This window comes from Helicoverpa zea, chromosome 13 (genome assembly GCF_022581195.2).
Source record: "Helicoverpa zea isolate HzStark_Cry1AcR chromosome 13, ilHelZeax1.1, whole genome shotgun sequence".
NCBI lineage: Eukaryota > Metazoa > Arthropoda > Insecta > Lepidoptera > Noctuidae > Helicoverpa > Helicoverpa zea.
In genome coordinates this window covers 12,503,116-12,529,003 of record NC_061464.1, presented here as the reverse complement: position 1 = coordinate 12,529,003, position 25,888 = coordinate 12,503,116, and the positions used below count along the sequence as shown (strand labels likewise).

General features: G+C 37.7%; 1 protein-coding gene across 1 annotated transcript in view; it reads right to left on the bottom strand.

Moving 5' to 3' along the window:
- Positions 1-739: 739 nt before the first annotated feature.
- LOC124635730 (neuropeptides capa receptor) overlaps positions 740-25,888 on the bottom strand; it is a 92,901-nt gene continuing 67,752 nt past the window's right edge. The window contains exons 4-7 of the mRNA XM_047171680.1: positions 25,411-25,570; positions 10,407-10,519; positions 8,114-8,297; positions 740-3,132 (exon numbers count right to left, since the gene is read on the bottom strand). Of these exons, the coding sequence (XP_047027636.1) occupies positions 2,772-3,132; positions 8,114-8,297; positions 10,407-10,519; positions 25,411-25,570 (818 nt within the window). The 3' untranslated portion in view covers positions 740-2,771. The remainder of the gene's footprint in view (positions 3,133-8,113; positions 8,298-10,406; positions 10,520-25,410; positions 25,571-25,888) is intronic.

Sequence of the window (25,888 nt, the reverse complement as noted above, 5' to 3'; positions counted from 1 at the left end):
TTTCAAGAAAAAATAATTAAATTCGCGAAAATTTGTGATAGCCCTCTTAAGAAAAAAAAACATCGTAATTAATATTAAAAACCCTAAAAATAAGTTCCTGGTTTTAATATATTACATGATTTTGCATTCAATTAGATATAAATAAACTTTTTGATATATTACATGATTTTTAATTCACTTAGATATAAACTTTTTGAGTAATGAAAAATGTAGGCAAAATACGAGCGACACTTCTGCAATTAACATCAATGAGGACGACTACATGTCACAATACGTCATCGAGATGTCAAGAGACGACATAAGCGGGTAAATTATTTGTATGGATGTTCTTGTCTATCGCTAGAATATATGTCAATGCTGTCCCTTTGCTGCCTCCCCAGCGACGCCCTAAGCCGAGGTCCGACCCCACAGGGGGTACCCTTAGCGCAGTCGCTTAGTTTATAAGTTGTTTTACGCCCCTGGCTGGAGGCCTTAAAATCTAGGCATCCACAGGGAAAAGTCCGGTTAAGCAGTACACGGCCTCCTAGGCTGAACTGCGAGATGCCATACCAAAAAAAAAAAAAAAAAAAAAAACGACTCGGGTCATTCGTTCACCGACCGTTGCCGAGTGCACACCTCCCACAAATTAGTGATAAATAATTGTAGTGACTAATACTGTGTTAATTGGAATAAACCAAGTGATTGTGTGAGAACCCCTTTGTTTTATTTAACGATGTCGGATCCTGACGCCGACACATACATACGAATATGTTACCTACTACAAAGTAAGCCGAAATGTTAAGTCTAGCGGGCTTCAGGTCTAAACTGGCCACGAACCACCCAAACAGTAAGTTGTTAACCAGTTAGTTATTTTGTCCAGTAACCGCGGCGAGTAAACTTACTGAAATAGTTTGTGCATTGTTTCGAAGCTGATTTATGGCTGCGTGATTTATTATGAGAATAACTAGTTCTAGCATTGTTCGCGTCATATGCACATGAAACATTGCTTTTGTTATTATATTTATAGTCCGGTCAAAATAGACTTTTGAAATACATATAATAACAAAAATTCCCGGAAAGCCAAATTTTTGTGGAGAGCTTCTGTTTACCATTACAAATAAAATATTAAAAGTCCCCATCGATCCCATGTGTGGGTCAAAAGTTATCAAATCAAATCCTTTATTTGCATATTATTCGAGGTCAGAAGTCAAAATTTGAGGGTTATAATTTTTTTTTTTTGAAAACGGTAAGTTTAATCCCACGGGACGCGGGTGCAACCGCGGGAAAATGGCTAGTAAAATATAAACTTTATTTATTCATGGTAACCCACCATTATTACAGTGTCCAACATTAATTTGTACGTCAAGATGTGACATTTCATTGATAAACTAATACGCCTCAGCTAATACTGGGAATTAATTACGATTGTCATATGTTTCGTGTTCTGCGCACACAATGTACGCATTCAATGGCGTGTCACTACTGTGACAGTTGAATGACAATGTACTAACTATGTCTTTGTATGATTATGTAGTGTATAGTAGTGTATTCTATATAAATTAAATAATTTACTAGTTATTGAGGATATATCATTGAAAATTAATATTATCCATAGTATAAAACATGACACTTCTCGGCTGTTCGATAAAAGTAGTATAACATAAACGATTTATTTTAGCGTTTCATAATCATTCTGAATGGACTCTCTTTCTAGCATTTAAAATAATTATTTAGTGTTTCAGTTTCATATAAATAAGATATTTAGGTACTCTCATTAATTCAACTATCATAAAACAAAATTGGAATTTCAAATAAAGTGTCGTTTTATGAAGACAAATTCATCCTTCGTAGAAACAAATAATTCAAAGAAAAATACTCACGACACAATTAGTTCTGTCAACAAATAAAGGCAATTATTTCCTGTTGTTAATAAAATTTCTTGACCTTCAGAAAGCACGTAGTTTCCTTCATAAAATAACCATAGGCAATCATAATAAACCGTATGTACTACTCAATGGGTACCTCCATATTATATTTTGGGTGTTTCCCTCGAGACTTGAGTAAGCAATTTACTCAGTAAGTGAAAATATCAACTAGTTTATGTCTAGTTATGAAGTAGGAAATAGGAAATGTACCTATACATATGTTATTTTTGTTTCGTTAATAGAATAATAATGAAGATTCTTGCCGGTTTTTCTCCGTGAGACCTAGTTTTTGGAACCGTGCAACTAGTATGACGTTTTATAAGAGCAAGCAAAGGCCTATTTGATATAAAAACATTATCTTTGATTTTGACAAAATTTCGACGAATAACAAAGCGAGAATAAGATGAAAAACTAATGTATATAAATATGAAAATGAGAACACAATGAAAAATTATATTATGATTTAAAGCTTATTTAATTTTGAGTGATTTTGAAGATAAATGCACAAGTTAAGTTTAATGGGATATAGTAATATTTGAGTTTAAGTATGTAAAAGATTGAAAGTTATGTATTATGTAAATTTTGGGAAGTTAATGATTATCGGTATTTACAATTTATATCGCATAGAAAAGTTAACTTAAAGCTTTTTTATTCATATTTTCCAAGTAATAATGAAGGATATACACATAGAACTTTTCGCGTGTACCTATCCATAAAAAATCAAGCCTATCTTAACTTATTAAACCTACAATAAATTACGTTTACACCTAAATATTTATCACAATATATTCACTGGTACTTACATCATACAAAAGTTAATCCAGTGGCTTACAAACTGACACCTTACTCACATACTTACATAAAAACTTAAGTGACATCACCATCCATTTTGAAGTCACTGTACAAATGACTATCATTATTATTACAAAGAGACGACGTCACACTGTTTCTATCATTTATCAGTATGCTGTTCATCTTCTTAGGAGTGTCCTGTCTCCACTTCTCGCTGCAGAGGCTGGTGGTCTCTGTTCCGTAGTAGCTGCACCTTCTGCTTCTCCTATCGAGGCGGTTCCTCTTGTTCTGGATCTCGGAGCGGACCCTGACAAGATGGGTGCCGTCGGAAGTATGGTTCACCATGGTCTCCCGAATGCTGGAGTGTTCTCGACACCTGCTCTTCTTTCTGCCGACTTTGCCGCAGCAGAGGGTTTCCGTGAAGGCTATGCGGTACCTGCGGGAAGAGATTTTCAGAAATTGGTTTTCAATCCAATTTGAGTATGTTAGAATGAAAGGGTATAAAGTCGTATCTAATTCTTGTAGTCTCTACATAATATTGAAAATTAGTTATTTTTTGTTTGATTTGTAAAACTTTCACACGCAAAAGACCAGCTGGATGTCATGTTATCCCAGTACAAGACGTGGTTCCCACGCGACACGGACGAATCGTGGGCGAAATCTATTTAAATACATTTGGATGCAAAGTAATCTATTAATAGAAAACAAACTGTAAAAGCAAACTAAATACGCTTTACACCAAAGGGAAGTTATAAATTTAAAGTATTCCAAACGTCAAATTACTCGCATAACTGAAACATCAAAAGCCTATGAGTTTTTGCGCGGGCACGTTTATAAACATACCTACACATCGTGCGATCACTTTTACGGACACAACTATTTATAGGGTTAAGTACTAATGTTCGTTCTTTACTAACAAAGAGGCACTCTTGTAGTAATGACTGAAATTCATAAACTCTCACTAGAATGGGAAATTAGACGATCTCGTGAAATGATTAGAAGTGCTAGAATTATCCCAGAAATAGGTCTTTTGTTGAAGTAATTAAGTACGAAATTATAGTGTACTTAATGAAGTGTCGTGTTGTTTTCACCATTTCGTGTTGCTATTGTTTATAATAAGTTATTTTCAGTGACACTAACGATCTCCTTCTGGTTCTTTGCTACAGGTTAAAATCTCTAATAACTCGTGAACTAGGCTTACAGGTATATAGGTATATTTTTTATCTGTGTATTAGTCTTTACTACTTATTACACTTACATTACAACGTCATTTATTTATTTAGAACATATCATTTACATTTTTAAATATTAAATATAAAAATAAAAAACATTTAAAAATATAAAAAATAGGTTGCCACAGGGTCCAAGGTACCGGTGGTTAGGGTCCCAGAGACAGAAACCTCCTCACAATACGTGCCGTATCAAGGAGTACTGCCTTCTGAATCAGTCCCTTGATCCAGCCGCCCAACGAGAGCCTCCTGAGGTGTTCGTCGAGGCTCTTGGCTATTAAACCATTGGCCGTAACGACAATCGGCACAACAACAGCCGTGTCGACACTCCACATGGCGACAACCTCGTGCGCTAAGTCGAGATACTTTATTTGTTTCTCTTTCTCAGCTTTCACAAGGTTCTCGTCATGCGGAACGGCGACATCGACTATCATCGCGCGGCGCGCTAATCGATCTATCACCACAATATCAGGCTTATTGGCTACAATAGTCCTGTCAGTGATGATAGATCGATCCCAGTACAACGTGATATGGTCCTTTTCGAGAACTGGGTCGGGCGCATACTTGTAGTACGGTACCTCAAGGTCTACAAGGTTGTATTGCAGAGCAAGCTGCTGGTGGATGATCTTGGCCACTTGGTTATGTCTGTGCAAATATTCACCATTAGCCAAACGAGAACAACCAGATATAATATGTCTGATAGACTCACCCGGATGGTGACATGCCCGACATATGTCAACCGTCCCGTCTTTCACGATATATCTCCGGTAGTTATTCGTAAGGATAACTTCGTCCATAATTGCACATACAAACCCTTCGGTTTCTCCAAACAAGTCACCGAAGCGTAGCCAAGATACGGACGCTTTGAAGTCTACATCGGGGCCATGAAGAGCCCCGAAGAAGCGTCCGTGTAGCTGTTTGCTCTGCCATACCTCCCTGCGATCGTGGGTAGTTAGTACGACAGGTTTGCGCCAGTTCTCATTTGCCAACGACAGCGGGGTGAGTCCTCTGTCCACTGCCACCATATCACGGTGCATACCCACGTCGCTTTTGAGAAAATATTCTCTGAGACTGCACACCTCGCGGTTGTGGAGCGTCTTTGCATTTAAAAAGCCTCGGCCTCCACATTTCCGTGGGATGTACAGTCTCATCACTGACGATCGTGGGTGATGCATTCGTTCTGCGGTCAGCAGTGTGCGGACTTTCCTATCCAGGGCGTCCAATTCAGTTTGAGTCCATTTGAGTATGCCGAAAGAGTACATCAGGACTGGCATGACCCAACCATTAAAGGCGCGAACCTTGTTGCCTCCCGATAAGGAACTTTTCAGGACCTTATTCAGGCGGCCAAAGAAACGCTCCCGTAATGACTGTTTCATGACAGCCACATTGATGCCTAACCCCTCCGCCATACCAAAGTATTTATATGTATCGTTTGCGGAGAGTGATCTCAGGTTTATAGAATCTGAGAGTTGTACTCCCTAAGATTCCACAATTCCCCCTCGCTTTACATGCATGACTGCACATTTGTCCACACCAAATTCCATCCTGATGCAACTACTGAAAGTTTCAGTGACCTTCAGTAGCTTCACCAGCTGCAATTCTGTGGTGGCAAACAGTTTCAGATCGTCCATGTAAAGCAAATGGGATATAACCTGACCCCCTCTCCGCAAAGGATAGCCCAACCCCGAGCCCTCTAGCAATGTGCTCAGAGGGTTCAAGGCCAGGCAAAACCAAAGTGGACTCAAACTGTCACCCTGGAAAATTCCCCGCTCGATCTTAATAGGATCGGCGGTCCCTTCAATTTCTCGACATCCTGGATAGTGAAGAACCGTTCTCCATTGCTCCATACATGACGCAAGAAAGGCGCGTAGAGTTGAGTTTATTTTATACAACTCCAATACCCTCTTAAGCCATGTATGGGGGACCGAGTCGTAGGCCTTCTTATAGTCTATCCAACATGTCGAAAAAATTCTTTCGGGATCGCCGAACCTGTTGGCTGATGACCATATCAGTGAGGAGCAGCTCCTTAGTAGCACGGGACCCCTTCTTACATCCATTTTGAGAAGTTGACATAATTGAATATTTTTCAATATGTTGATTTATTTTTAATCTCAAAATAGATGTAAGAAGTTTATAGACCGTCGGTAAACAAGTGATCGGTCTATAATTTTTGGGTTCCGCGGTACTACCTGATTTATGGAGCAGGTGGGTAATCCCTGTTGTTAGAAACTGTGGGAGCGACCCGGCTTCTAAGGATGACTGAAACTGTGATGCTAAACAGGGGTGCGAACTTTGCAGCCACTTTAACCAGAAATTGTGCAGTCCGTCCGGCCCTGGTGATTTCCAATTCTGCATCGGACGGACTGCATAGGCTACGTCGGAGGAGGTAATATTAACCTCTTCCATTTCTGGTATTTTTTCACACTCTCGCTCAACATCACGTGTCCAGTCACCCTCCTCGTGACAGACGGGCGTCGACCAGAGGTTGCGCCAAAACATGTTTGTGGCATCATCATCCGGTCGGCTCCCGTCCATCACGCATTGCTCAGGTTGCTCCCAAGTTCTATATACCCACCTTTGGTCACTCTGGAACATACGATTCTGGGTGTAACGTTCTACCCGTCGTTTATACCTTCGAATACGGCTCGCCCATGCACAGACTTTTTGCCTCAGGAAGTCGATGCGCTCTGTGACACGTGACATATATTCATGAGGACTGAGTCCAGTCCCCACAAATGCACGCCTCACAAAGCGCATCACCCGTGGTCGGGTATTACCTTCCCTGAAGCAATATAGTTTGCCAATGAGTACTCTGGCCCCCTCGATACGACGCTCAATCCTGCATTGCCAGGCTGGTACCGCTAACTTTGGTCGTGTGGCTCTGTCCTTGTCAGGGAATTTGACATTAGCCACACGACATGCAGCAACAGCCGCGCAATACATAATTGAGTGTGTATCAAGGAGGTCTTCGCTGTTTTCAAAATATTTTTCCAACAGCGAATCCAGAGCACACACCAGCGCCCTATTTTGTCTGTGCATAGGCAAGCGTGGTAGTCGTGGTCGGCTTTCGACGGGTGAGTATCTAAACTCCAGAATCGCATCCTCCAGAGCACTCCTCACCTGTTCATTGCACTGGGTACTTACCGTTTCAACCCTATCATCCTCATCCCGTTCAACAAGATCGGACCGCGGCGTGATTTCGCCTGGAGGTGGCGGTGGTACCGCGGCCTGTGACGAGGTGGTGACCATAGGGCTGCCCAGCATCTCTAAGCGCAGCCGATCAAGTGCGGCGTCGTCCAGTCTGTGATTGCGCTGGATAACCCGCACCTGATCCGACAGTCGTTGGGCAGAGACGTTGACGGCTGGCTCTAGTACCTGAAACAGAGACAGCATCCTATCACGGTACGCAGTGAGGTTAGTTCCTCCCTCTGTGGACCCGTAGTATGCGCGCATGACGTTCTCGTTCATTTTCTGAGTCCATCTCATGCGCTGCACACAACCACCGGTAGCGGGGACCCTGCTAGGGACCTGTTGGTCCCCCGATCCCAAGCCCGTCGGTGGCCGGCGTCTCCCCTGCCGACGCACAGGTGGTGGCGACGTTGGCGGAGAGAAGTACTCGTCGCTCGAGCTCGACGCAGCTGCAGCCGCCGGTATCACTGGTGGTCCGGGGTCCGGCGGCGGCGAGGCGGAGCTGAGCGACGATTCCGGGGGTGGTGGGCGTACATTCCGTCTAGACGCTGCTCGTGTGATCATCTCTTTCCATTAATTTCCATTTTATTTGTTCATAATATTGTTATTGTTGTTGTTGACAGTTGTCACATTTTGACACATTTTTTTTGGGCCCTTTTTTTCATAATTCTTCATTTTATAAATGTAGTAGTTTATTTTTACAAATGATAGATTTTTCTTTATAATTAACCATGAAATGTTATCCAAAATCGTCCAGTTTAGTTATATTTAATATTTTTTACATATAATGGGAGATGATTGATGTTGCGTGACAGCGTGCGTTTACACACTTACATTATTATTAGCTGTTCCCCGCCGTTTTATGAGCATCCTCGGTAAACTACTTCCCACCCTTGGATAAAAAGTAGCCTATCCATATTCATATTCTTCTGTGTCCTTTTTCAGGTTCTTAACATTCTTCGCATTAACAATATTAGTAAGAACAATATTTCCACCCACCTATGACTCATAACATTATACAGTATCGGATTAACAGTCGCCGATATGTAGTAGAAGGCACCAGCCACGTAGAACAGGTACTCATTGATGGTGTGGTAGTGACGGCTCGACGCGCCGTAGATATAGAATAGACGCTGGAAGTGGAATGGTGCCCAGCACACGAAGAATGCAACCACCACAGCCGCTATAACAAAAGAAAAACAAAGAAGATTGTTAACTAGGTATTATCACATATTTTTATAGGTGTGTGTCACAGATTTCCTTTAAATGTAGCTAATTAACTAATGTAATACCTCTTTTAGTAAATCGATCAAGCAAATAAGACCCTGTCGTGCGGACAAGGATAATAATTAAGAAAACCAAAATGTGTGGGTTGTCTGTTAGAAGGATTAGATGGATCTGAAATATAGTACGAAGGTGTGTGCAAAGTCGATTATAATGGACTCTACGAAGATCTGGATATAGAAGTTGCACCGTACGTTGTTTGGAGTTTTTGATATCACTCTTAAATACATTATTTTATACACGACTATGTTTCGTAAAATCATCTAATGATTAAACAATACTCTAGATATTCCTAAAGAACAACAAAGTAATATTAAACAAAAATACACGTGTACCAAAGTTTATAATTCCAAAGTTGACCACGAAACTTCGCCAACACACAAAGTGCTAATTGCGCAAACAAGACTAAAACTCTTAATAGTTTGTTGTAGTTCCCTAAGTCTAAGTAAAGGGGTCCGCGTTAAAAGCTACCACACAATGGACCACTTAGAGCCCTAAAGAATTCATAGCTTCTAATAGAATATTGAGAGGCCTTATTTGCATACAGAGGGTGCAAATATAGCCTTAATGTGAGGAAAGAATCTGGTGGACCACTTGTGAAGGATATCGTAAATGTTGATGTGGGTGATATTGCCAAATATTGTATGGTTATAATTTACATATCAGTAGTTTTTACCCAACTGCTACATTAGAGGGTAATGTTTTAAATGATGAACGATACTGGGGACTAACATTATTTTTAAGAGAAAAAACTAATAACATTTTCCTCCCACTTAGTCAAATCAACATGGCGATTTTGAGACAATACTTAATACCTACAATTCTCTTTTCCCATATTGGTTCCCAATAAACCCGTCAGCCAATAATACTTATCGTTCCATTTCACTGTCTCCATCCGCAAAATGGATTTCGCCCATCAATAAAACAGTCTCGCTATTACACAGGACTTGGGTGACAAATATCAGGCCAGCATGGCTGCGACGTGGAGATCCTTTGACCCGGATCAATTGAGCGACAGGTGGGAACGGTACCCGTCTGTCAGCAATTCAGCCTTGCATGTGGGCGAAAAGTTATTTGATAAGTTCATCTTTTGTGCTGTTTTGGTAATTGTATTTTGAGAATCTTAGTATTTTCAAAAAAAAAATTTTTTTTATCACCACATTTTATAACTGTATCATCTGTAGACTAGCAGAAATGCACAGCAAAAAAATGGACATTACTTATGATCCCTACCATTTTGTAGTTGTGGGCGGTCAGATAGAATTAAAATTGTAGTGTTCTTTTACGAGTCACTGTATTGTTGAATAATCCTACATAAACCTTTGCTGTCCACTTAACTAAACATAGAAAAGAGAAATTCCTAAACATGCATTAGAAATAAAAGCCGACAAGTAAATTGTGTTAACTAACAGTCAAAGCTCGGCAAATGGCATACAAATTCGAGTGATGTGATGGTTTAGTTTACAGCTAAACTACTGGTAACTGCAGTTTAAACCACAATTGAATTCCGCCCACTGGTCGGCACAGTTAGTCAGCCTATTTGATAATAATTTGGCCCTAATGCTCAAAACGTTTTCGTTAGAATTTCCAATTTTGTACGTGGACACACAAATTAACAGTTACGATTACATTTTGGTGGTTTGTCGCTAAAGGGTTATGTGGAAATTTAACCTGTAAATATACGCTTATGGCCAATTTTGAATGTGTGACAGTCAGTGACCATCTACTGAACGCAGTATTAAACAGGTTCTAACTCTAGAATTGAACTGAAGAATTTGCTTTTTTTAAACATGTATTGAGAAAGAAGAATCAGTTTACCATTAATAGTAAATGTAAGCATTTAAGCGAAAATATGGGCGCTGTACCTAATTACAAAAGTTGCCTTGTAAGTAATTATCCAAAAAAAAAACTTACAAGCTTAGGTATGTTACGTAAAATGTATGAGGGCATCAACACCGCCACGCCAGTCTAAACTCCTATCAGCTGTAGAGTATTGAGGAGTTCTCACCCAACATCCTGATGATGGTCTTTTTGGACTGCGCCTGCCGCGCCTCCCCATGCACGCTGCCATTCACGCCGTTGAGAGTTCCAGGGCTCCCGGGCTTACTCGCGTGCGTTGTTCTGGAAAAGTCCTAAAATTAGAAGCTGTTAGAAGCTGTTTGCCTAAATTATTGTCTGCTCATTGGGTTAATTTGGTAGCTAAACTTATTAATAGATCAGAGACAGATTATGACTTTATTTGGATAGGAAGTTTTAGTTTATTTATAGATCTTATTAAGTCATGTTTCATTGGTTATTTTGGATCCTTTGATATCATTCAGTTGACAATGATTAGCTTATACTTTACTTTGTACCATTTACGTTTTTCTTAACGTTTTCACATATTAATTCGTTCGTGGAAAATCCAGACATGTTACTCGTTAAGAAGAATAGGCCATTGTTTTTTATGGAAACATAGGAGTAATCTCCGACCTTGGTCTAAAGATTTGTAAGTTATCTTGTAGACTCAAAATGAGGTTCTCTTTTAGCTATAAACCTAAGTCATTGTCTGAAGCAATTTAAGGTAGGTATAGGTGCTATTTGATGAAAGAAAAACACAATTTCTCAAGTAAAACATATCTTTGTACTTACGAGACAGTTTCAAGCATTTAAAACACATTTGCAAAAAAAGCTTACGTACAAAAGTGAAGAGTTTCTTAACTCACTCGCTCGGAAACCACGTGATAAGGGTCATCGCCCACCAAGTCTTACAACTAAGGTTTTAACATTCTACTTATTTATTCATTTATCACGGCTAACGCAACTCTTTTGAAGCAAAACCATTTAGCCATACACCCACTCACAGTTTTGGTTTGAGAAACATTTTTTAAATAAAATATTATAAAGCTGAAGAGTTTGTTTCTTTTCTTGAACGCTCTGTATTCTCAGGAACTACTGATCCAATTTGAATGTTAGATAGCCCATTTATCGAGGAAGGCTATATGCTACTTTTTACCTCGTTCGAGAAGAAGTTCCCGCAATATACGAGATAAACCGCTGGCAGAAGTTACTTAGTTTTTAATAATATAAAATGTCGAGAAAATCCCGTGAGCTTATTCTACATTTTCACGTGTTATGAGTCCAATAAACCGTGTTATCTTTTAACCTGACTACCAAATAGAGAGTTAAGATTGTAGATACCAGTGTACCTAAAATATATGTATACAAATAATTCAGTTATATGAAATTCTAAGGTCGTTTACTTGTATAACAAACAGAATATTGAAGGAAGGAATAAAATAAATTCTTATTTGCTTACAATTCAGTGAATTTAACGTTTAACACATGCTTTTCGAATAGGCCTGATACGTACAAATGGTCTGAACTATTGCCTGAAATAAAATAAATGGCCTCAATAAAGTTTGGTCGGATCACTAAAAATGTCTAGCCGAAATAAAATCTATTATTTTAATTCATCCATTTTACATTGAAAGCTCACCTTTTTTCACTATATTTGACCCGTTATATCAAATCTATTAACTCCGATAATAATATAAAAATACTATAGTTCGGCCATTCAGAGAATGCGTTCCTGACACGTCGCGATTGAACTGACGACGTAACTTTGCAATGGCGTTGCAGTTACGATAAAAATATTTTTGCTGGTTGTTTACCGTTTTAACAATTGAGGAGCATTAAAACAACATTATTATATCAATAATCAATGAATGTTATAATTTTGTGCCAAACTGAGTGTCAAATAACTTGGTAAACAATATTTTTCTAAATCTATACTGCGCTATTACAAGGTTATGTCAGCGGTTTATATTTTGTAGTGCTGTGCTAAAAATAACAGGCAAGTATCGTAATCAGTTCTTATACAGTTATAATATAAAATAATACGTTTTGATTTTCTTTTTAAGAATTGGAAAATAATGGACTATAAGACTTAATTATAACGTTTATGAAATATAAAAATAAAACTATGACCAAACCGCATTTTTATACTTAGATTAAAAATGGTAACCCCAAATGGCGTTATGGGCCGCCATTTTGTGACGCTAAAACAGTCGTCCGTTGTCGTTTCGTGCGCATAGACCACGTTTTTCAAGTGTTTTCGATCTGTTTTTATTTGATTACCCGGCTTTTGTTAGACCGAGATATCAGGATTGATTCTGTTATTGATAATAATATAATTATACATGTAGGCGAAGATGATGATGAAGACACCACCTCCTCAAGCAAATCGGAGTCTGATTAATATTCTGTTCGCACATTCAATTCAATGTACTTGTAACAAAGAATAAATAAAACAATTTTATTATATGAATATTACCTTTTTTTGGTTTCCACTTAAATAACTAAAATATAAAACAAATGATTCCGCCAATTTAAAACGAAAATAATCTTAAAATAATGCGGCGGTTCATTTTGAAGGAACGGTAACGAACTCAGTGTTATGTTGTGCCCATCACTAGTCGTGACTAACTGATAGGTGTCAGGAACGCATTCTCTGAACGGCCGAAGTATAATAATTGTAACGACTTATGACTGTGTTTCGGATGGCACGTTAAACTGTAGGTCCCGGCTGTCATTGAACATCCTTGGCAGTCGTTACGGGTAGTCAGAAGCCAGTAAGTCTGACACCAGTCTAACCAAGGGGTATCGGGTTGCCCGGGTAACTGGGTTGAGGAGGTCAGATAGGCAGTCGCTTCTTGTAAAGCACTGGTACTCAGCTGAATCCAGTTAGACTGGAAGCCGACCATAACATAGTTGGGAAAAGGCTCGGAGGATGAGGATGATGACTAATAATTGTAACGAACCATTATATCTTTAGCTTACTGTTCTTACTATACTTCGGCCGTTCAGAGAATGCGTTCCTGACACCTATCAGTTAGTCACGACTAGTGATGGGCACAACATAACACTGAGTTCGTTACCGTTCCTTCAAAATGAACCGCCGCATTATTTTAAGATTATTTTCGTTTTAAATTGGCGGAATCATTTGTTTTATATTTTAGTTATTTAAGTGGAAACCAAAAAAAGGTAATATTCATATAATAAAATTGTTTTATTTATTCTTTGTTACAAGTACATTGAATTGAATGTGCGAACAGAATATTAATCAGACTCCGATTTGCTTGAGGAGGTGGTGTCTTCATCATCATCTTCGCCTACATGTATAATTATATTATTATCAATAACAGAATCAATCCTGATATCTCGGTCTAACAAAAGCCGGGTAATCAAATAAAAACAGATCGAAAACACTTGAAAAACGTGGTCTATGCGCACGAAACGACAACGGACGACTGTTTTAGCGTCACAAAATGGCGGCCCATAACGCCATTTGGGGTTACCATTTTTAATCTAAGTATAAAAATGCGGTTTGGTCATAGTTTTATTTTTATATTTCATAAACGTTATAATTAAGTCTTATAGTCCATTATTTTCCAATTCTTAAAAAGAAAATCAAAACGTATTATTTTATATTATAACTGTATAAGAACAGATTACGATACTTGCCTGTTATTTTTAGCACAGCACTACAAAATATAAACCGCTGACATAACCTTGTAATAGCGCAGTATAGATTTAGAAAAATATTGTTTACCAAGTTATTTGACACTCAGTTTGGCACAAAATTATAACATTCATTGATTATTGATATAATAATGTTGTTTTAATGCTCCTCAATTGTTAAAACGGTAAACAACCAGCAAAAATATTTTTATCGTAACTGCAACGCCATTGCAAAGTTACGTCGTCAGTTCAATCGCGACGTGTCAGGAACGCATTCTCTGAATGGCCGAACTATAATAAATACAACAAAACTAAACAAATATAGCTTATTTACTTGTACGTGTGTCTAAGGTAATCGAAGTCCAAGTGAAATGGATCGTGGTATTGCTTCATAAGATTTACAACGGTGACACCGACTCGGCGCGAGTCCCGGAGTTCCGGAGTTCCGGAGATCCGGAACTAAGGTAAGGTACGTTATTAATGTCATTTGATCCGAAACTGTATTGTTATTTGTGAGTTTATTAGAAAGGATTTCTGGGTTATTTCAGGTAGTAAGAACGTGAGGTATATTCCGATAATTTTTTTTCTAACTTTGTTACTGATTTATGCTTACGTGACTTCGTACATTGAAGTAGTATATGTATACTATACTAGGTAAGTTATTTGAATAAAGCATAAAACTGTAAAAGTACCGCAGACATTGTAACCTTTTAAGACGTATTGATAAATGATTTTTCGGGTTGATTATGAAATTACCGTTTGGTGTTCGAAATGACTCATAGATGATACCTTAATATGAATTGACTGCGGTGCGTCAAAACCATGAACAAACATTCATTCAATATTTGAACAAAATGAGTCATTTTAACGCCTTAATTTTCTAGAAATCCAGCTATTCTATTGGTAACCTTTAAGCCTAGGTGATACATAATTGTCAATAATCAAATTTGAACTTATTGAGCCTAACAAAAACATTAATACAATTATAGATAGTTCAACTCAGATTTGCGCGCGGCCCTATGTGTGCGTCGGCTTGTAAATATACAACTTTCATTCGTGTGACAGTGACGTCGTCCGAGGATGACGTGTTCTTATCGCTTTTTGTTATGGGTACAGTCGTTTACAAAAATGTCTAGTTCTTCACGGAGAAAATGTTTCAAAGGAGTCAGGTAGCGTTTCAAAAAATGAAACATTCAAAGCTTTTTATTATAACATTTTACAGTTTTTCATTATTTTCTCATACGTCTTTTCAAATTGACATTGACAGTGTCTAAGAAATAAATGACGTGAAATATCTAAGATGAATTAAATACTCCTTACATATTTTCTAGCTCGGGGTACGCGGACAATAAATAAAAGTGTGGACTAAAAAAAAAAACGTAATCGTGTATAATAATGTAAACAAAATGTGTGGGGAATTTTAAAAAATTATATTGCTTCGCATAATGTCGACCAAAATAAGACGGAAATAATGAAACTCATAAATGAACGTTTAAATCAAATTGATTAAGGGATGTGGGGTAATACTTGTCGACATGTACAAAAGAATAAAGAAGAATACTATAGACATTTTGACATGGAGTCAGAATTTATAATTCACCTTGGAAAGTAGCGAATCCAAAAATTCATCATTTGATTTTTCAAGTAGCGATTCAGAATCGTTATAAAAAGATTAACACTAAATTACGTTATAACTATTTTTCTTAAACACCTGTATACAACCCCGAAATAACTGTATTTGTACCTGACTGTACCTCTTGTCACGCACACAAAGTCACTGTATATGTACAAGGATTACCCACACAAAAGGCCGCGCGCACGACTGAGTTGAACTTACTATACTTACAATGTCATTTTTACAAGAACTAATTGTGACACCATGACACACCATCTTATACAAAACCAAGGTAACCTTAGTCATGGGAGGGGTACCGCCGGGTCCTCGTCGAGGCTTTGGGCGGCGGCGACCTCTCGCGTCCGGCCCTGGTTCAGGCCATGGTCCGGGGCGAGAGGGAATGGGATGCCGTCGCCTCCTTCTGCGAAGCGGTCATGCTCGAGAAGGAGGAGGCGGAACGCCAGAGAGTTCGCACCTCTCATCCCGGCCGCCGCGCTGGACCAGGTAGACACCATGGGCGCCGGGTGTCGCGAGATGACTCCCGGCCACCGTAGGCGTGGGTCTGTGGGCGGTGAGTTCGGGTGGCTCATCGTCCCTCTGTCTTTCTAGACGACAGACCCGTGTCGACGGCGCGCGTTGTTCCACGCGCTCCTCAAAGAGATGTCAGCAACCCCAGCGGGGCCCAGCAGGGCCAAGGCCTGCCGGGGCTGCGGGTTGTTCGAAAGAGATACCGCGGCCCTGGTACATAAAAGGCCTATGACGGAACACGACGATTTTAGTCAGTAAAAGTCTGACACTCCCTCACCGCTGCTAACCCACAGCGGGAGGGGTCATTTGATGATTTTACGTCGCTAAAAAAAAAAAAAAAAAAAAAAAAAAAAGGTAACCTTAGTCATACACTTGTGTCCCGCTAACATTGTGACCTCGCCTCACCGTAACCCGCTGGCAGTAGAACCTAGCCTTATACTCACAGCTATTGAAAGCCGTCATTCCGCTAGCTTCCGCGACAAGGCGCGATAATGGCATCCCAATGCATTCATTTCTGATCATTTGAATCATATTGTCAGAATTTTGAAAGCTAAATCGTGTATGTATTTTCGGTAATTGTAACTGTTATCGTTAGACATTGGATTAGGTAACATGCATTGGCGAGTTGTGTGTGCGTATAAAATGCTAAGTACTTGTACCTACCTACGTGTTTTTTGTCAGGTATTTTCAGCTCCTCTATGAGCTGTTATCCTCGAAGCAAATATAAACATTTCTAGCGAATAAAACCTCGCCGGCACATACACAAACATTAGGCTAGACACGAGAGGTATCTAATTAATACTCCTTATCTTCGGCCGCAGCCGGTAGCAGAACAAAATGTACGTTACGTGGAGAACACTGATTTATGAGTGTTAGTGTCAGAAATTACTTTATATGCCACAAAAATAAGGGAGAAATGTTTGACTAGTAGTAAGAGTAATACGTTGTTTTTGTATGTCGAAGTAATTATTATATTATTGGTACCTATAAGTTTAATGCCATGAGGTTTGTACGTTTGAAACTTTTAGTACCTAGGTATAGCCTAAAATGTCAACATAATGTTTATCATCTTACGCGTATGTACGTCTTTATTAAGTTTATGGAAACTGTAGGGAACCCAAAATATAAGTTTACTTTCAGTTACGGCACTCCTGAATTACTATGCTACTAGCTATTAAGGCATTATAAAAGCTCCAATTTATTCACCAAAGATGATGAATCACAAAAAAAAAATCGTCTCCATCCCATCCAAGGTCACCATCCAAACTACACATATCAACGACCTTCACTCCTTAAACACAAACTACCTAATATACAAGTTGCACAAACTAAACACACGTGTGTGTCTTTAGTCTTACAAGTAACAACACGCGCAATCAACGCCCGGGTATCGAACCCCAGTACCTATTACTGAAGATAGTTCATCTCTTGCAGACCGTGTTTGACTTGCGGGATGATTGGCCGTAGCTTGCATTGTTTACTGTTTACTATACCTAGTGTAATTAAACTTAGATATTCGCGTAGGTATTTGGGAGTAAGTGGGTGTATTTTGATTGAGAATATAAAGGTAGGTATTTATTTAAATGGTGTTATTGGTCTACTTATATTATAATAATTAGCCGTTTTCCCGCGGTTTTACCCGCGTCCCGTGGTAACTACTGCCCGTACCGGGATAAAATATAGCCTATGTTACTCGTGGATAATGTAGCTTTCGAATGGTGAAAGAATTTTTAAAAACGGCCCAGTAGTTTTTGAGCCTATTACAACCAAACAAACAAACAAACTTTACCTCTTTATAATATTAGTATAGATAAGTATAGATTTACTGTGGACATCCAAAGAAACGATGGACGGATTGTGTAAAAGTCGATATGTGTCGATAAGTGAAATGACGACAGATAGTAGAGTATGGAAGAAGAAAACATGCTGCGTCGAACGCAAATGAAATTGGGACAAGGGCGGGAGGATAATAATAAGACAGAATATGTTCACGTATAGCTTTTTTACTAAAATATTTCTTAGTCAAGTCTAAGCTGCAGATAAGCTATTCCTGTCAACTGAAACGTAATTGTTTTTCAATGAATTTTCTTCTAAAAGAAAACAAGCAGATTTTATTACTTCTAAACAAAGCAGTTTTCTAGTAAACTTATGTACCTAAATATTCAAGACATTCTTAAGCGTCAGTCGTTGTGTTTTATTTGTGTCGCCAGGCTTAATAATTACAAATATAAAGTGAAATGATAGTTTTAATTAAGAAAAGGCTGCATCCCTTTTATTGAGTAATTTTGAGAGTGCTTTTCAATTTGATAATTTGTTGCTAAAGAGCTTACAAGTTATCAAGCTTCAGTTTTATTTCAACACTATCAGTTGCCGCGGTTTCACCAGTGTCCTGTGTAAAGTTTCTATACCCTGATGAAATGTCATCAGCCTATGCCACCTGAAAATAGTGTAACTTCCTAATAGGTAATGTATTTTTTCATATCGATTTAGTATTTTAAGAGTAACAACGGAAAAAATATATGTTCTCTTTATCACTATTAATATAGATTTTGTTTAAAGTATTTTTGGTATTTAATAATCGCTTACACGATGAGTTTGAGTACCCTATCACATGAGTAATTATTGAAACTTTTTGATAATTTGAAAAACTATTTAACATATGCCATCAACATGCTCGTTTTTAATTCAAGTAACTATTCACAAATTAATTACTTTTAGTTCCTTAATAAGTTTTGTTGTTTTGTTAAATCAATGCTTTAATTATCGTCAAGTTGTGTGAAAGTACTCCAACTCGGAGTGTGTGATGAGTTGATAAATCAATGAATGAATATTATTCGTTAGTGAAAAATAATATAAAAGTAATACCTCTACTTCACTAAATAATTTACCAGATATTTTTGGTAAGCTTATTGAAATAACTTTAATGAGCCATGGAATCATTGAAACTCAATTTATAAGGCTAGTAATAAGGATAGTAGCTAAACTTGATTTCTCAACATCCCTACTATACGCCAATGGTGCCTAATGGTTAACTTAACGATAGACACTTTAAAATAATATCACCGATAGACAAGTCGCTTACAACTGTCAAGTTCCTACTTATTAACGGCCGTCCCAATATTTAATCTATCTATTGTTTTCCTTACTAGAGATAGGAGTTTGACATCTCTTGTATGAAGCTTGTGGAACTGCCTCGTTGTGGCTGCTGAGCACGAAGTCTCGGGTTCGATTCTCGGGTCGGGCCAAAATTGCTTTGTGGGTTTTAGAAACTTACACAAAGCAGCCCGGAGCCTGGAAGTTGGTGATTGATACACCCGTGCATCGGAGAGCACGTAAATGTCGGTCTTGCGCCTGATCTCTCTCCGGTGGTGTCGGATTGTCGTCCCACCGCGCTATGACAGTGAAGGAATAGTGAGTGCACCTGTGTGTGCGCAAATGCTCGTGCACTATAATACCTGCGCAGATGGCTTATCTCCTTGTATGAGAACAGCCGCCGTAGCCGATAATCGGGTAGGAGGGCATCATCAAGCTTGTGGCTGCTATCCGTAGTAAGCAAACAAACGATAGAGGATTATTAACGATAGGAAACGGCCATTAAACAGCTATCATCCCTCAGAACATTCCATTAGGCTATCATAAAAGCTAATTGAATTCTAAATGATTCGATATTTGTGTAAAACAAAAGGCCCACAACTTACAAATCAAATGGACCAGGAATTTTCCAATTAAAATGGATACCAGCGATCAATTCCGTTGATTTGAATATTTCTATTGAATTTTTGATTATATTTTGGTTTGGCATACCGAGCCAGGAAAAACGTTAAAGCTTGGGTTTTTAGATAAAATGGATTAGAGATGTCCAATATTTTTTTTTATAAAGAGATGTAGATCTAAATTGTACGATTAATCGTTACGATCGGTACTGGAGCAAAATTAAATTAATAGATCGGTTATTATTGTAAAAAACTTTTTATGAAAAATCACTATAAAACAGCCTGACTGGAGAATCGAACTCAGGACCCTCCTCACTAAGCCTACCAGTCATTCTTGTACATACGAGACCAAGGAGGCAACTCAAAATCTGTTAAAGCACAAAATATATGTTTTCAAATCAAGAGATTAACTCAACCCATCAAAAAAATAAATAATTTAAAAACAGTTAATGATTGAAAAAAGTATGAAAAAAACAAATAAGTGCTGAATCACTCTGAATCCAATATCAATTAAAATATACTTTACAAATAGTAATTATGATCGTTAGCACACGTGTAAAGTACAGTCTACAAAACAGTTAATTAGAAAACTCACTTCAAAGAGTTTTTTGTTAATTTTTTATACTTTCACGTTGTTATTTACTTCAGTTAGCGGGAACCAGTTATTGATTTACGTCTGGATTCGATGTAATAATTATTAAATCTTGCCTAGGTTTCATACTTAATTATAAAATGTTAGATTTTTTTAAGTACTTACCTAATTTTGTTCTTACAAAGCATAGTGAAATCTATTCTTAAAACATATAGAAAACCTGGCTTTTGCAAGTAGGCTGTATTTTATACCGGCATTAAGACCGCACCGCGGATTTTTTGATTTTAGATAGCTCCGCCCACTACACTTCCGCGTCTATCGCGTCGCGCAAGCTATACTCTTCACTCAATGTGTAAAATTTGAATTTCGCGCCAATCGCACACGCCGAGGTCAGCGCGGGGTCAGGAGAACCGAACAGGGAAGATAGGGAGCCGCAACTTACCTAAGTTTTTTATTTTTTGATCGGATTTTTTTTTTGTTGTACTTACAAAAAATATTTGTAATGAAAACTTTTTATGAAGAGTAATATGATAATTTGGACGCGTATGGTTGTGTGTATGTATGTGTGGTGTGTCGTGTATGTGTGTTTGTATATCCAGAACGGATGAATCGATATGTATTTAGGTTTTTTTGTTTGAAATGAAATTAATCGGGAGTGTTCCTAGCTTTATTTGGTGAATATCGGCCCAAGATGGCCGCCGCCACAAAATGGCGAATAACATATTTTTTTTACAATTCCTTCAGTATGGATATCAAATGAAAGGGCTTGATTAGTATGTAGAATCATGTATAATATTATTTAAAGTCCAAGATAGCCACCGCCAGAAAATGCTGAATTGCATTGTTTTTTTATAGCTCTCTCAATATGGGTATCAAATGAAAGCGTTTGACCAGTGTTAAATAATTTATACTAATGTTATAAAGAGGGAAGATTTGATTGTTTGTTTCTGTGGATTGTATAAGCTCTGAAACTGCTTAACTGATTTGATTTGCTTTCACAATTAGAGATTTACACTATCCCCAGTGAATGTAGGCCATATTTTATCCGGGCACAGGAAGAAGTTCCCCGGGAATGCGGCTAAAATCGCGTTAAACAGCTAGTAAAAATTAAGTGGTTAAGGAATAAAAGCGTCGCAGATCTTGTGTGTTATGTATGCTATAAATGTATGTAGTGAAGCTGTAAGGTATCAAAGAAGTAATGAAGCTAAGTAATTCATTTTTAAACATATTTATTAAAACTGAAATATAAATAATAATATAATGTAAAAAAAAGAATTTATAGTATAACACGGTCTCCATAGATTTTTTGTTCTCAGAGTGCTTATAGTAAGTTCAACTCAGTCTTGCGCGCGGTTATGTGTGGGTAACCCTTGTACATATACAGTGACTTTGTGTGCGTGACAAGAGGTACAGTCGGGTACAAATACAGTTATTTAGGGGTTACGGCTGTTTAAGGAAAAACAGTTATTACGTAATTTAATGTTTATTTATCTGTGTAAATATCTATTGAAATTATTAAGTTAGTTTTTGATTTGTTTAATACCCAATAAAAATATTTATTTATTTATAATGATTCTGAATCGCTACTTGAAAAATCAAGTCCACACTTTTATTTATTGTCCTCGTACCCCGAGCTAGAAAATATGTAAGGAGTATTTAATTCATCTTAGATATTTCACCTCATTTATTTCTCAGATACTGTCAATGTCAATTTGAAAAAACTTATGAGAAAATAATGAAAAACTGTAAGATGTAATAATAAAAAGCTTTGGATGTTGTTTCATTTTTTGAAACGCTACCTGACTCCTTAAACATTTTCTTCGTGAACAACTAGACATTTTTGTAAACGACTGTACCCATAACAAAAAGCGATAAGAACACGTCATGCTCGGACGACGTCACTGTCACACGAGCGAAAGTTGTATATTTACAAGCCGACGCACACATAGGGCCGCGCGCAAATCTGAGTTATCGTCACAAATTATTATACCTACGGCCGGAGCGACAACATGCGCAGGTCCGACCTCGACGAGGGCTATCGCCGGACTGGCTCCAGGCTCGTCTCCGTACACATTGTGTATCAATCGCTAGAGCACGGACATAAGGTTCAGAATTGCGTAGCGTCTATCATGATCCAATATCTTAAAACTTTAATTAAAAATGTTTGGTAATAGTTATGGAAAAATGACTTTGACAGAACGTTAATATTGATGTTAAGAATATATTAGAGTAATTTTGAAACATAAAGATAGTGTAACTTCCTTGTAATTTCAAAAATAGTACTTTTTTAGACGTGTTTTCGGAATTAATTATGATCGAGTAAAATTATCAGTATCGTGTTTTCGTTCTGGCAGAATCTAGATAAAGATATCAATTTACCTATATCAAAATTTCAGATCCATTGGTAAGCGGGTAGTCCTATAATTTGGCATGGCAAACGGCTATCAAAATCACGGTGGCGTCTTAATGTAGGACTTAAACATTAAGGTTGGGTTGTAATATTTAACTGTAAAGATACCCAGGAGTCACATCAACGATTTGACCAAGGGGCGGTAATTTCACGGACGATCCACCTACCCTTAAGCATCATGTATAACATTTTACGAATAATAGGTATCTTTAACGATTTCACTATGCTTTCTAAGACTTGCACAATACTTACTATATAATAACAATTTCATAATGTTTAAAGTTAATAAAATTCTGTAATAATAATATAAAGCCTTAACAATATAAAATTTACACGTAGATTTATTTCATTCCCTCATTATTCTTTATTACATCGAATTGAAGTTACAAAATGAAAATGTCCGCCATTACGGAGCTCAATTACTCGAAGTCCAAGTTCAAGTTCACTGGAAACACTGTCAGTCATCTTGTCATCGCGACGCAACTTTACTGTTATATACCGTCTCGGATCACGTGCAATTAAAACAGATTGTCTTAACATTTGTTAAAAAGTATTTTTATGTAATGTATTTTAAGTGAATGAAAATTCATTTGTTTCATTCTGTTATAAGATTAACGCCCCCGCATACTTAGACTAAACAGTCAGCCGACAGTTGTCCCGATGGTTGGCAATTGTTTTTTTTTTTAAAGAAAATCTTGACGCCAATCAAAGTTTTCAGTCAGTCTGATACCGTCAAAATACCTGATCTTTCAAACGTGCGCTTAATGCTAAATACAAGTGCTTTAATATTACACTTTAGTGTATCTTACACTTTTATCTCCCTAATAGCAATTTCCATCAAAATTAATGCGGTTAACCCTTTGTCTCAACCCTCTGACTGTCATCGTTATCTTGACGTTTGTTTTTTCGTTCCAAAATGTAAAGACTGGTTTCGTAACAAAGTTAAACTTAATTATGTTGGCTAACAAAACAACAATTTCTACATCACACTAATATCTTGCAACCGGCTATAAGTCTTCATAAAACAGCTTAAGTACTAAGTACTTAAACCATAAAACTTTTCCAAGCGAGAGTCACAGCATTTATAACATTAGTGAACTCAAGTGCAATGTAAAGGGAACAAAAAGTCCCCGTCCACATGCCGGTCGTGATGGATCGGGGGAAAGGTCAAAGGTTTTGTAACGTTTTACTTTAAAGTTTTTATTTAGAGCCGGGTAATCCGGGTGCGGTGCGCTCTAGCACGGGTTTGCAGGCTAGTCATGGGCACGCATACCTATGCTAGCAATAGACGGTTAAATCTGAACCGGGTAATACCATTGATGATATAGTAACCTAGCTGTATGTTTTTACATAACATTCTAAACTCGGTTTATATTTTTTGATGGGGGAAGGATGTTAGGGAAATGGTTCTTTGACTGTAAAATATTCAAAAGTCAGAGTTTGCAATTGCAAACGTTTTGTCGACCGATTTTGTTTGGGCACACAAATCTTAACTTTTTTACACGAATGCGAAAATCATTGAATTTCATTTATTTAACTAAGCCTATAGCACCTCATTAAAAAGTTTCAGTGACGACTAAACTACAAGTATACAAGGGATGTGCTAGAGCATCGAACCCCGGCCTGTCTACACTCCATCCGTCAGTCTATTGTACAAAACTAATTCTGTTGAAAATCCAAGTCTTTTATGAGAAATAACGTGCTTAGAACGAGTTAATTCAATTTGGCAGTAACAAAAGAGCAATCAAATTGGATTCACACTCGCCACAATGGATCCAGTTTATTATGATGAATAAGTGGATTATTGAAATAAATCTCATCAAAGTAAATATTATTGGGATGTCTGAAATATACATTTTGAAATAAATTGAAAGCTCCTAAATAAAACTTTAGGTTTAAGTTGTGATTGGACGATGAAGTTAGAGAGTTAGCATAAAGCTTGTTCATTATAAAAGTTTATATGTTGTTTTTCCCTAAGACTTAATTATTTTGTACGAATTAAGGAAAAAATTACTTGCTTCTGTTAATTAAGATTCGTGTTTCAACGAAGTGTTATGTCACTTCATCATAAAATATTAAGTATTAAATAAGCTTATATTTTTAAGTCCTAAAACTATAAGTACAGAGATACATAAACTTACACTGGAGTAATGTTCTCATCTAAACCCTTTTCTAAATAAACCCTGAACAAACAGAGCTGAACTTGAACCCTTAAATTAATCATGAGTATATCCCTATTATTTACTTTTAGCTGTATTAACTTAACACATACTATTTTGAGAAAATTTCTTGGAAACACAAAGGCTTACGTAATAGAGAGGTAGATCAAAGTAAATATGTATAGATTGCCTGAAAGAGGACATGAGTAAGAAGGGAGTGGATGTTAATATGACTTATGTACTTAGAATCTATTAAGTAGTAGTAGTGTGGTATGGCTCCTCACAGAGAAGAATAGAAGCGGAGAACGTATTGCGCCGACACCAAATAACTTGGAAACAGGTACAAAAAAAAGATGAAATTAAAAAGATTATCTGATATTTTGATAGCAGGTCGCAGACGTTGTGGACAAAGCTAGGCTTGCTACTTCATCTTCCTATTAAGCTATAAGCACTTCTAGCGTAACACTTATTGATAAAAACAACTGATACATACCCCATAACGTACCTAATTCTGAGCCCCATGCGCACGTAGAGGCACAGGATGATGACTCCTGGCAGGATGAAGAACAGCAGGCTGCTCAGCTCGCACAGGTACCAGGACGGCATCTCCAGCATCGCGCAGAAGGCTGACTCCAGGGACGCGTTGCCAGAACCTTGGGGATGAGATAGGTTAAATATTTAAAGCCTTGTTGAAGTTTGTTGGTCAAACGTATGGCTTTTGTTAAATAACTTTGCTGCTCTGACAGTATTTCTGGATCGGTTTTCATGCGCAATACCGCTTATTTTGTAAAAGCTGTAAGTATAGCGCGGTTTTTATGCTCGAAAATTCGGTCAGTGTGAAAAGGCTGTTAGAGCGGAAAAGTTACACACGGAAAGGACAACAGCTGTAGTTGAGCAATCGTGTTTTTATGTAATGTTGTCATTCGAAGCCTCAGATAGGCAATGTTTCTTGCTTGTTTGTTGAAATTGCT